Consider the following 13,227-nt stretch of genomic DNA (forward strand, 5'->3'; position numbering starts at 1 on the left):
ACAAAAACAAAAGGGCTTGTTCTATAAAATTTGAATTCAGTCAAAAGGCCACACTTAAGGACCTAAAAGGCCACATGTGGCCTTAAGGCTACAGGTTCCCCACCCCTGGTATAGCCTATTGCTTCTAGGCTACAAACCTATATAGCGTGTTACTGCACTGAACACTGTAGGCAGTTGTGACACAGTAAGTATTTGCATGTGAAATATATGGGACCACCATCATTACTAACCACATAATTCGGTGCATGACGATATACTTACTTCATAATGTAAAAATTAAAAGAAATAATGTTTAGCACTTATATACTTGGCACAGTCAATAAATGTTAGCTATTCCTATGTTTTGTTTTTTTTTATTTGAGACAGAGTCTCGCTCTGTCACCCCAGCTAGCGTGCAGTGGTGTCACATAGCTCACTGCAACCTCAAACTCCTGGGTTCAAGTGATCCTCCTGCCTCAGCCTCCCAGGTAACTGGGACTACAGGCATGCGACATCACGCCCAGCTAACTTTTTCTATTTATAGTAGAGACCAGGTCTCTACCGCTCTTGCTGGTCTCAAATTCCTGAATTCAAGTGATCCTCCCACCTCCGCCTCCCAGAGAGTTCAGATTACAGGTGTGAGCCACCACAACAGCCTCCCTATGGATATTATTCTGCTTGTTGATTAATGGATAATGGAGTGGAGGGGAGGGGAGGATCCCAAAACTCCAGTAGATTAACTGAACAAGTTATACTTAGTTTCATTATGCTTTAAGGAGTCATGACTACTTTAGCGTATTCATATTTAAAACACAGAACAAAATTAATCAGAAAACTGATCATTCACCTGGCTGTATCACCAGGATACTCTGATTGTGGTAAAACTCCGCTTGAAAGATCAGTTTCACCTAGGAGGATTCATTCACATCAAAAGCTGCACTCCTCAGTAAAGATAAAGAAGGAATGGATAGGACATATTCTGTAAATGTCTGTCCTAATAACTCCTGAGAGGAGCTCTTAGAAGAAATAAAGGGCATCCCATGAAATGCAGTATTTTAAGAACCAAATACTTAAGGACATGAGGCAATTCTACATTTTTTCCAGCTCAGATGAACCTATATTTTACACACAATGTTGTGTTAAGAGCTAAGATTCCTACGGAGGAGATGTGATCAATTTGCATATCTAAGTGGAAGATGTTCAAATCCCAGATTGCCTGATAAGGACCACAAAGAGTTATACAAAGAAAACACAAAAAGAATTCAGGACAACCTCATCTGAGGTTTAGATGTGGGCAAGGTCAAGAGCTAGGATAAAATAAGGAACAAAACCCCCTCAAGATTCCTAGGGTTATCAGAATTGGTAAGGTGTGTAAGTGTCAGGCAACTAAAGAGAAAGGTATCTCTTCTCTTGTAGAACTCTGTCCCTGTGTATAAGAAGGGTATTAGAAATTCACCAGCTTCACTGTCCCTCAATTCTTCTCAAATTTTTGTGTCTAGTCATTACACGGACTATCTCTGAATGCAGTGAGCACCTGGTATTAAATTTCATAGACTTATCACCATATATCCTAATGTACTGAGGTTAAAGATATTGTGATTCAGACAACAAAATGCTCCTCTTAAATTCAGAGCATTCCTATAAAGAATGTACGCAAATATTACAGTGATCCATAGGTAGATTTAACTTGTAAGATTCATCAAAAAAAAAAAAAAAAATTAAGAACCTCTATTTTGAACCTTACACTGAAGTTTTCCTTAGCAAGTCTGCACTTCTGCTTTAACTAAAACATCTGCACCTTCCTTCCTGTCTGAAATGGCTTGCTTAGGCCAAAAAGGAAATTTCATCCTTTCACGAAAGAAAAGGGCTTTTTTCTCCCTGAAATCTACTCTCCCTTCTTGCTCCTCCCAGAACATATAATTAAATTATCTATGTACTTTACAAATGGGGAAAATGACAAGCATAGAACGAAAGCCACTTTGCCAGCTAAGGCATCTATGGTGATAGTGGAATAGACCTGCTTTAATAAGACACACGGCAGCTACAAAGTGAAGCATGATGAAAACCACTACAAAGGTAACAGAAATGAGTCACATAAATATCTTCAAGGGGAATATGTGGAGAGGTTATCTTTAACTTCAGCTTATGAAAAGAAATAAAAATATGTATTCATCTTTACTGCCACTATCAAATAACATCTTTCTGAAATGTTGGAACCAAGTTAGCAACATGGAGTCTCTTAAAACTGAGGCCCTATATCGCCAAAATCACATACAAAATTTCTTGCATATAGCCACGTTTCTAGAGACAAGGTTCAATTAACAACGCTGAGACAATAGAAAACTTTTAATGTTGATCATTTATTTTTTACATTCACACTGCTAAGGAGTACTTTCAACCTACATTAGAACTGGCCATATACAATACGTCAGGTATAATGAAAGATTCAGTGCCACATAATAGCATACATGACCTAATGAAATGATAACTATCACTATCTGGAAAATGTAGACTCTTTCAGGGAGAATTAAAAGATTTGAGGTGTATACATTGAAAACAAAACACTGTTGAAAGAAATTTAAAAAGATCGAAATAAGTGGAAATATCACGTTTACGAATCAGAAGACTTAATAGTGTTAATACTCCCCTACAATACTCCCCTGCAGTACTCCCCTAATTCATCACAGATTCAATGCAATGCCTACCAAAATCTCAGCTGCTTTTTTTTGTAAAATTGAGAACTGACTAAAATTCATATGGAAATGAAAGAGACCAGGAATCCCCAAAATAATCTTGAAAAGGAACAAAGTTAGAGACTCATACTTCCCAGTTTCAAAACATTACAACACTACAGTAATCAAGACAATACGGTACTGGCATAACACTAGGCATACAAGATCAATGGAATAGAATTAAGAGTCCAGGAAAAAGTCTTACATTTATGGTCAATTGATTTTTGACAAGGGTATCAAAACAATTCAATTGGGAAAGAATAGTCTTTTCAACAAATGATGCTTGGACAACTGGATATCTACATGCAAAAGAATAAATTTGGATACCTACTTCACACTATATACAAAGGTCAAAATTAAAGCCATGAAACTCCTAGAGGAAAACTCAGTAGTAAATCTTTGTGAGCTTGGATTAGGTAATGGCTTCTCAGATATGACACCAAAAGCACAAGTGTCAAAAGAAAAAAACAGATAAATTGGATTTCACCAAAATTAAAAATGTTGTGCTCAAAGAATATCATCAAGAAAGTAAAAAAACCTGAGTGAGCAGGAGAGACTGAGCGCACAGTGGCACATTTCAGATCTGCCTGGTAAACCTGGTATACCACCATGTTGGCTGCAAGGCTTGCTTGTCTCCAGAGACTACCTTCCAGGGTTTTCCACCTAGCTTTCACCATGGCCTCCCCTGTTGTGAAGAATCCCATCATGAAGAATCACTGGCTCTTGAAAGTAGTATGGAGATACCTCAAAGAACTAAAAGTAGAACTACCATTTGATCCAGCAATCCCACTACTGGGTATTTACCCAAAGGAAAAAAAGACATTCTATAAAAAAGACACCTGCACTCAAATGCTTATAGCAGCACAATTCACAACTGCAGAGATGCGGAAACAACCCAAGTGCCCATCTACATGAGTGGATTAATAAAATGTGGTGTGTGTATGTGTGGAGTATACCATGGAGTACTACTCAGTCATAAAAAATGGTGATCTAATACCTGTTGTATTAACCCGGGTGGAACTGGAGATCATTCTTCTAAGCGAAATATCACAAGACTGGAAAAACAAACACCACATGTACTCACCATTAAATTGGAACTAATCAATCAACACTTATGTGCACATATGGAAATAACATTCATTGGAAATCAAGCAGGTGGGAGTGGGGAGGAGAAGATGGGTAAATTCACACCTAACAGGTATAATGAACACTATCTAGGGGATGGGCACACTTACAGCTGTGACTCCAACGGTACAAAAGCAATTTATGTAACCAAAACGTTTGTACCCCCGTAATATTCTGAAACTAAAAAAAAAAAAAAAAAAAAGAAAAAGAATCAATGGCTCCTAACACCCAACAGGGAATATGTCACCAAAATAAGAATTTGGATCCAGTGTAGGGAAAACTGGCCAAGAACTCACATTGGAACCATCGATAGAAAAAATATTTAAAATTTAAAATTGATCAGATGGGAAGATGGTTTGCTGCTGGAGGGACTGCTGTTGGTCTTGGAGCATTGTGCTACTATGGCTTAGGAATGTCTAATGACATCGGAGCTACTGAAAAGGCTGTAATTTGGCCTCAGTATGTGAAGGATAGAATTCATTCTACTTATAACTCCTTAGCAGGAAATACTGGTTTGATAGCTTTGTCTGCCTTGGCAATAAGCAGAACTCCTATTCTTATGAACTTCATGATGAGAGGCTCTTGGGTGACAACTGATACAACCTTTGTAGCCATGAGTGGAGCTGTAATGCTGGTACAATCAATACCATATCACAGGAGCCCAGGCCCAAAGCAAGATGCTTGGTTGCTGCATTCTGGTGTGATGGGTGCAGTAGTGGCAATATTAGCCAGGGTCCTCTTCTCATCAGAGTCACATGGCACACAGCTGGCACTGTGGGAGACCTCTCCACTAAGCCATGTGCATGTCCAGTGAGAAGTTTCTGAATGTGGGAGCACCCCTGGGAGTGGGTCTGGGTCTTGTCTTTGTGTCCTCACTGGGATCCTATGTTTCTTCCACCTACCACTGTGGCTGCTGCCACTCTGTACTCAGTGGCAGTGTATGGTGATTAGTTCTTTTCAGCATGTTTCTTCTGTATGATACCCAGAAAGTAATCAAGTGGGCAAAAAAAACCACCAGTGTATGGAGTTCAAAAATATGATCTCATCAACTTGATGCTAGGAATCTACATGGATACATTAAATATATTTATGAAAGTTGCAACTATGCTAGCAACTGGAAGCAACAGAAAGAAATAAAGTGGCTCAACCTCTGGCTTCTCCACTGCATCAGATAGCTTGCTTGTTTAATAGGGCAGATATTCATTGAATAGTTTGTACAAGCAGCTTCCACTGAAGTTTAGAAGCACAGAACATGTCAACACGTTTAAAGTGTTCCAGTAATGTGATGCTTTCGGACTGCTTTTTCTTCTGGAGAATAAATTCAGTAGTTCTCTTCCAAATAAGCATACACATTTCCAATTCTCATGTTTGAGTAATTTTAAAATGTTTTAATGAATGTGGAAACTAAGGTTTTTGTTATGAGAATATAAATATTTTATCAATTTTTAAATTTATTAGGTTAAGTAAAAATAAGCAAACTTGGGTCTGCCTGCATATTTTCTGGAATGTAGAATATTGTTAAGTGATGTCATAAGTGATGTAGAAGTTTGACCAGAAGGAAGTAAAAGGTGATCTGTAGTCTATTTTTTGAATACTTAGGTCTTAGCACTTGGGTGATTGGTGATGAGCCAGTGCATCTAGGTATTTGGAAACAAACAAGTGATTGCTATTTTTACATTTATCTCCTGAACTTAGGAGAAGTATTGAGCAGAAACAAAGAGATAGGGGATGCATTCTCCTGCTGTGGCTTCAGAAGGCTCTCTTTACAAAGTAGATGTGGTCATGTTTGACTTCTCACTGTCAGGACAGTCCAGAATGTTAAGTATATGAAGAATCCCTTATGGAATTATATATGAGTGAGTTTTATTTTACTTTTGAATCTTCTAAAATGAAATATCCTTAAAACTGTTCTCACAATAAAATAAAGCATGAAATTTATTGATTTTTCAAACATACAAACAATATGTTCATGATTGCTGAGGTATTTTTTGCATATTTACTAAAATGCCTAACTGAATACATGCTTGCTTTTCTCATCCCTTCAAGCTTTGAAGCCTTCATAGCCTGTTTGTGGCTTACAGTTGAGAATACGAAAGCAGTTTTTCTCCTAAGACTATTGGTTTCTTGCATTTCCTTTCAGACTAAGCACTGAAAAGCAAAGCAAAACTAGTTGTCTTTATGAAATATAGCAATCGAAAGTGTAATAGGGGCCAGGCGCGGTGGCTCATGCCTGTAATCCTAGCACTCTGGGAGGCCTAAGCAGGTGGATCGTTTGAGCTCAGGAGTTCGAGACCTGCCTGAGCAAGACTGAGACCCTGCCTCTACTAAAAATAGAAAGAAATTAGCAGGACAACTAAAAAAATATAGAAAAAATTAGCCGGACATGGTGGTGCATGCCTGTAGTCCCAGCTACTTGGGAGGCTGAGACAGGAGGATTGCTTGAACCCAGGAGTTTGAGGTTGCTGTGAGCTAGGCTGATGCCACGGCACTCTAGCCCGGGCAACAGAGTGAGACTCTGTCTCAAGAAAAAAAAAAAAAAAAAAGAAAGTGTAATAGGGAAAAATCTTCATTAGTTTCTCTAGCAGAATTTTCCTTCTGTCCTGCATAGACCATAGACCATTACTTAACTTTCTTATGACGTTCATAAGTTTTCTGATACGAAAAGTTATTTTTGGAAGTATTTAATGAATAGAAAGAAGTCTGTATTATTATTGAGGTGACTGCTATTTTTGACAAATATTTATTATAGCAATCCAGAAATAACTAATTAACCATCTCAAAGTACATAGGATACTTATTCTGAAATAATAAAGGTTCCAGCCGGGGGGTGGGGGGTGGGGAAGAAAGAAAAAAAGTGAAAAAACCTGAAGAATTAGAGAAAATACTTGCAAATAATATATTTGACAAGGGACTTATTCAGAATATATAAAGAACACTGACAATCAATAATAAGATAGCCTAATCATGAGTAAATGATTTGAATAGACATTTCATCAAAGAAAAAATATATAGAGATATATATGGCACATGAAAAGATAACAGTCATTAGGAAAATGAAAATCAAAACTATGAGATATCACTTTATATCCATACTAGGATGGCTGAAATAAAAAAAGATAGACAATAACAAGTGTTGGTAAGGATGTGAGCAATTAGAACCCTCACATGTTGATGGTAGGAATGTAAAATATTGCAGCTACTTTGGAAAACAGTTTGGCTACTCCTCAAAGTTAAACAAAGAGTTACCATATAACCCACCAATTCTTTTAGGTATATATTCAAGAGAACTAGAAATACAGGTTCACCCAAAAACTTGTATACGAACATTCATAGCAGCATTATTCATAATAGTAAAAAAGTAGAAACACAATGTCCATCAATGGAGGAATGGACAAAATGTGGTACAGTCATACAACAGAATATTGACAATAAAAAGAGATCAAGTACTGACACATGCTACAACACTGATGAAACCTTGAAAACATTATGCTAAGTGGAAGAAGCCAATCACAAATGACTGCATTTTATATCATTCTATTTATGTGAGATAGTCCAAATAGGCAAATCCAGAGACAGAAAGTAGATTAGTGCCTGCCAGATGTTGGGAAGAGGGAGAATAGGGGAGTATAAGCTATTTTGTAAGCCGTTCTAAGAGAAAGTTTTTTTTGGGGGAGGTGATGAATGTGTTCTAAAACAGTTAGAGGTGATGGTTCACAAACCTATAAATATACTAAAAACCACTGAATTGTATACTTTAAAAGGGTGAATTTTACGGAATATAAGTGATATCTTAAAGTTGCTATAAAAACAAAAAAGTTTCAAGGTATCAATGGAGGAAAGAAATTGTGCTAAACAGCACAAAAATAGTTCTGCTCCAAATTGTTACAAAAAAAGCAAAAAAAAAAGAGGATTATTTTAAGCCTTAGTCACTACTCTATAAGAACATTAAAAAAAATTCCAGATGATCACAGTTACTGACAAGCTCACAAAGCAAAAAATATTTCAGTAAGTTTGTTCTTTAGAATTAATGCATCAGTATGTCATCATCATTATGAAAAACAGAAGTTGTATTATGATGACCAGGAAATCTACCACTTGAGGAAAAAAATATACAATTTTCTTTGAAGCCGATTCAAAAAACCTTTTAAAAAGATTCATACTACCCTGGATATGCCATTTTTCTCTCTGACTTTGCTCAACAAAACTAACTGGGGAAAAAAATTAGAGATAAGTATTCTACCAGGGTAACAATTATGCCCTCTAATTTAGGAGGAGTTCATCCAACTTAACTACTGTAAAAAGACAACAAAATCAAACACTCAAATCTTTCAAAATTATTGTCAGTTTGCTAATGCAACCAGAAACACCACAGAGTTCAGAAGTTGCACAATCCGGCCGGGCGCGGTGGCTCACGCCTGTAATCCTAGCACTCTGGGAGGCCGAGGCGGGTGGATCGCTCAAGGTCAGGAGTTCGAGACCAGCCTGAGCGAGACCCCGTCTCTACTAAAAATAGAAAGACATTATATGGACAACTAAAAATCTATATAGAAAAAATTAGCCGGGCATAGTGGCGCATGCCTGTAGTCCCAGCTACTCGGGAGGCTGAGGCAGTAGGATCGCTTAAGCCGAGGAGTCTGAGGTTGCTGTGAGCTAAGCTGACGCCACGGCACTCACTCTAGCCTGGGCAACAAAGTGAGATTCTGTCTCAACAAAAAGAAGAAAAAAAAAAGAAGTTGCACAATCCTAAGAAGTTACCACACTCTCTAGTAACTAAACAATGACAAGAATAAGAACAAAAGCTATTAGCTTTGTGCACGTGTCATGTTTTATCTTGTAGTCACCTATTTGTCAAACTGTCACACACTCATTTTATTCATTACTACTCAAAAAGATCAGAGACTAAACTTCTTTTGAAATGGTCAACAGGTACGATTCACTGAATACTCAATGTATTAGGCATAATTTAAAAGCCTTCATACATTTCATATCACTTCATTTAATTATTACAATGATCAGAGGGGTAAGAATTACTGCCAATCTTATAGAGAGGAAACAAAAGCATTTACACCTTTGGTCTGATTAGGGAAGCCAATAAAAAATGCCATTGCTCCCTCCCAAAGAAAATAAGAGATTAAACTCAATTTTTAAATTTTGTCACAGGCCTAAAAAAAGGCCCCAAACTTCACTAAAATGGCATTATTTCTCTGACAGTCAAATGGATAAGAAAATGTGTTGATTACACACAGGCTGGTCTCTGGGTAAGAAAGCTGTAGAGCTAACAATCTGCCACTACTGCACAACCTCGTCATTTACAGACAGCATCCAAGAGGGTGGTTTACTTTTTAACTGTCAATTTTAATTCTTACCAAACTCGTTCCCAAGACAGATATAGAAAACTAGAAATGTCAAAAGAAAAAAGGAACAGTAATTTATTCTAAAGGTAGCATTTACATTTAAAGTATACATATACGGTTTTTGGAAAAGAAGGGCTGAACAACACTATTGAATTGTGCAGTATTCAAGATATCGAAACAGAATAATTTTTTAAATGATACTTGATAGAAGCACAAAAAAGTAAAATCATCAGGAATACTTACTTTCCTCTCCATGAATGTTTTGTTGTGTAGAAACATGCCAGATCCTTATTTTCCCTAATTATGTTCATTTTGTGCTCAGACCTGGAAGATAAAAATATAGGTGAACTTAGTACATTACATAACCTTAATTTTCCTGAATCTCCCATACCAAAGGTAGTACGATCACTCTCAACTTTTATAACCTGTCATACATCCTTTATAAGACCACAAGGTTTTTAAGGACAGGGACCGATCCATTCAACTCTCTATCATAGCCTTCAGCACCATATTGTGATTATCTCCCTAATCATCTCTCTCCCCACTGGTCTGGGTTTCTTGAGGACAAAAATTGCCCTCTATCAACATGCCCAGTGTCTAGAATCAAAAAAATGTAACAAAGAAAATGAATCTTTAAATCTCACAGCACCAAACAATGCTTTGGGGCACACAATGGGCACCTAAAAATGTTTGAAAATGTCAGACCAATTCCAAAAGGTTTTTGTTGAGCTAAGTGCCAGCCATTTTGCTGTTACTGTCACTTCAAAGGGGACCTACTATAAACAAGACAATTTAAAAATAATTCTCATTATGAAAGTAATGCACATCCATAGTAAGAAATCTAAAATGCTCATAAATTATTCTTCATCCTAGTATCCAAAGATAATCATTCTAGCCTTTCTTCTTATATTTAGAAACATAATTTGTGCTTTTTAAACAAAACTGAGATTGTCATTTGTACTGTGTTTAACCTGTTTTCAAAGAATATTAACCTTTTCTTATAGAATTAAATATTCATTGAGAAAATTATTTAAGGCTATATACTATTCTATTGTATGAACATACTAGAACAATGGTACTCAAAGTGTAGCTGCAAATGGTTTATTTCCAGGACACATCAAGGTAAGTACAGAAATTGAGAGTAAGTTTGAATAGTGGACTCCTCTGGTTGAACACGATATAGAACAGATCAGGACAGTCACTTGTGTGATGAATCGCATGTGGAATGAGCTTCTTAACAGTCACATGCAGTGAAACGAACATTATGTGCAATATTTGTTGACTGTAACCCAAAAGTGTATAAAATCCAGAATCCATTTGTTTCATGGAAGATTTTAATTTACTAATTTTACAAGATAAATTGTTGGAACTGGCTACTAATGAAAGACATGATAAATTTTGAAAATCCTATGTCATTTATTTCATTTTTAATAAAAGTTAATTCTCAACATGGATGAAGCAGACAAAAAGTTAAAAATTAATATGGTTATTTCTTTTGTGATTTGGTTATTTCTCCCTAGCCTTAATAATTAGAAATGCACTGTAAAAAATATTGGTTATGTACCAAAGTGTCAACAATGCAGTAATGCAAACTGAATGGCTGGAATTACAGTTTATTTTAGCTTGCTTTACACCTTTATATACTATGAATTTTTTTAAATCAGCAAGTATTCTTTACACAATTACAATAAAACTATTTTCATTCAAAAACATTTTTAAAACAGCTTTTTGAGATATAATTCACACACCATAAATTCACTCTTTTTTTTTTGAGACATGGTCTCTCTGTCGCCCCAGGTAGAATGCAGTGGCATCATCGTAGCTCACTGCAACCTCAAACTCCTGAGCTCAAATGATCCCCTGGTCTCAGCCTCCTGAGTAGCTGGGACTTGAGTAGCAGGCACGCACCACAATGCCTGGCTAATTTTTCTATTTTTAGTAGAGATGGGGTCTCGCTCTTGCCCAGGCTGGTCTTATACTCCTGAGCTCAAGCAATCCTCCTGCCTTGGCCTCCCACAGTGCTAGGATTACAGGCATGAGCCACTACACCGAGCAAACTTACTCTCCTATCACCACTATTTTTACAACACTTTCATCACAATAAGAAACCCTGTTAGCATTCATTCCCCATTACAGCTCATACCGGGCAGCCACTACTCTACCTCCTATCACTAGGGATTTGCCAACACTGGCCACATTGCCAAATAATATTCTATAGTATGGATATTTCAATTTTGTTTATCCACCATTCATCAACTGATGGACATTGGTGTTGTTTCTACTTTTTGGCTATTAGGAATAAAATAGCTATGAACATGTACATACAAGTTTTTGTTTCAACATGTGTTTTCATTTCTCTTAGGTATATACCTAGTGGGAAAAACATTTTTAAAGATACCTCTATTTTGAAATTGCTTTCTTCATTCCCCCTACTTGTTTTTGTATTTCCAATTAGTGAAAGCCTTTGTACTCTACATAGGATACTTGCCCCTTGGATATTTATATCTCCTTCAAATCTGTGTTCAAATGTCACCTCCCCAATAAGGCCTATTCTAACCATCTTGTTTTAAATTGTAACCACCCTCCTCATTCTACACTTCCCATTCCCTTACCCTGGCTCTTCTTCCCCCATAGCACCTTTCATATTCTAATGTGCAATTTATTATTCATCTAACTCTACTAGAATACCAGAGAGGGGTAGTTTGTTTAGCTCACGAATATATCTCTGGAGCCTACAAGAGTGCCTAACACAAAACAGATGCTCAATACATGTCTGAGTGAATGAATGAAATATAGCAATGCCATGGGCAATTCTGATGTCTACTTCAAACTTGATGCTCTCTTCCAAATAGGGTTTTGTCAAACCTTCTGGAAAAGCATCATTAATTCATGCTCTGAAGAATACCAAAATAAACCACAAATAACACCAAGTTTAGAGAAACCTTTATTGTTACAAGAAGAAATTTCTTGCAGTCAACTGATATGTTCCTATTAGTGAGTACAGAGACAGCTAAATATAGTCCTGAAAGTTGCTGTGGTTATTTGTTTCTGGATTTCATACCTGGGATGACACAGGCAGCCAACTAAAATTTATTAACCCCCGTAAGCATTTACCCTGCCTTCTGAATCATTTGAGTAAATGATATTGCTGAAAGAAATCTGGGTAGTATCTCTGAGGACGCACCAAAAAAGTGTACAAATATCGATGTTCAAATAATATTTTCGCTTATATACTATAACTGAATATTGGAACAAGGGAAGAGAAAGAAATACAGAAAAAGGTGAATGGGTGATATTGAAGAGTGAAGGTCTGTATTCCTTGTCCATAACTTCAGATATCAGAATAACTAATTCCGTACCAAGGGCCTATCTTGGGAAAACTGAGAAAAAAGAAAATGTGTTTGAGAAGAGATTGGCTGATACCATTAAGGGTCTCCAAAATTAAAATGAAAGGCAGAGAAAAATAATAAAGATTTTAAAATGACAACCATAAAGAATGTAGAGCATGACCAAGAACAAATAAAGATCTCTAATAAATTCATAAGGGAGAAATAAAAGCAAAATAATCTTATAATTAAAAAAACAAATTTAAGAATTTTTTAATAGAAAACTAAAAAATGACCTCATAGGTATCACTGATTTGGGAGATACATAACTCAAACAGACCTTTTAGGAGAGGAATTAAAATAAGTTTATATCAAGAAGGACCTATGAACTTCGGGGTGATGAAAACATCATACTTCAGAGAGTTCTTAGGTTAGGACAGACAAAAGGATAAAGGGAGAGAAGACAGAATACATTAATATAAAAGTAAACTATCAACCACCTGACCTGTTAGAAGAAACACTGTATTCCTGATGCAGATTAAAATGCTGACAGAAAACATCAGGACTAAAAAAGTAGTACTTCAATTCTCTGCACATTGGAAGTTCCCTATGGCCAATACCAGGACACCTCGTAACTTTCTCTGTCTCTAATATTTTAGAAAGTACCAAGTGATACTGCTACTCTGCGTGCATCCAACAAAAGACTAGTAA

At 36.5% G+C, this 13,227-nt stretch overlaps 1 protein-coding gene and 1 pseudogene across 2 annotated transcripts in view; one reads left to right on the forward strand and one right to left on the reverse strand.

Annotated features, from left to right (window-relative positions):
- DNAJC13 (DnaJ heat shock protein family (Hsp40) member C13) overlaps positions 1 to 13,227 on the reverse strand; it is a 115,654-nt gene that overhangs the window by 90,743 nt on the left and 11,684 nt on the right. For both annotated transcript variants that reach the window (XM_069475424.1, XM_069475423.1), the window contains exon 2: positions 9,434 to 9,514. In XM_069475424.1, coding sequence (XP_069331525.1) covers positions 9,434 to 9,501 — 68 coding nt within the window. In that variant the 5' untranslated portion in view covers positions 9,502 to 9,514. The remainder of the gene's footprint in view (positions 1 to 9,433; positions 9,515 to 13,227) is intronic.
- LOC138386680 (growth hormone-inducible transmembrane protein-like) lies at positions 3,321 to 4,973 on the forward strand (annotated as a pseudogene).

The sequence above is a fragment of the Eulemur rufifrons genome, chromosome 7 (genome assembly GCF_041146395.1).
Source record: "Eulemur rufifrons isolate Redbay chromosome 7, OSU_ERuf_1, whole genome shotgun sequence".
Classification (NCBI taxonomy): domain Eukaryota; kingdom Metazoa; phylum Chordata; class Mammalia; order Primates; family Lemuridae; genus Eulemur; species Eulemur rufifrons.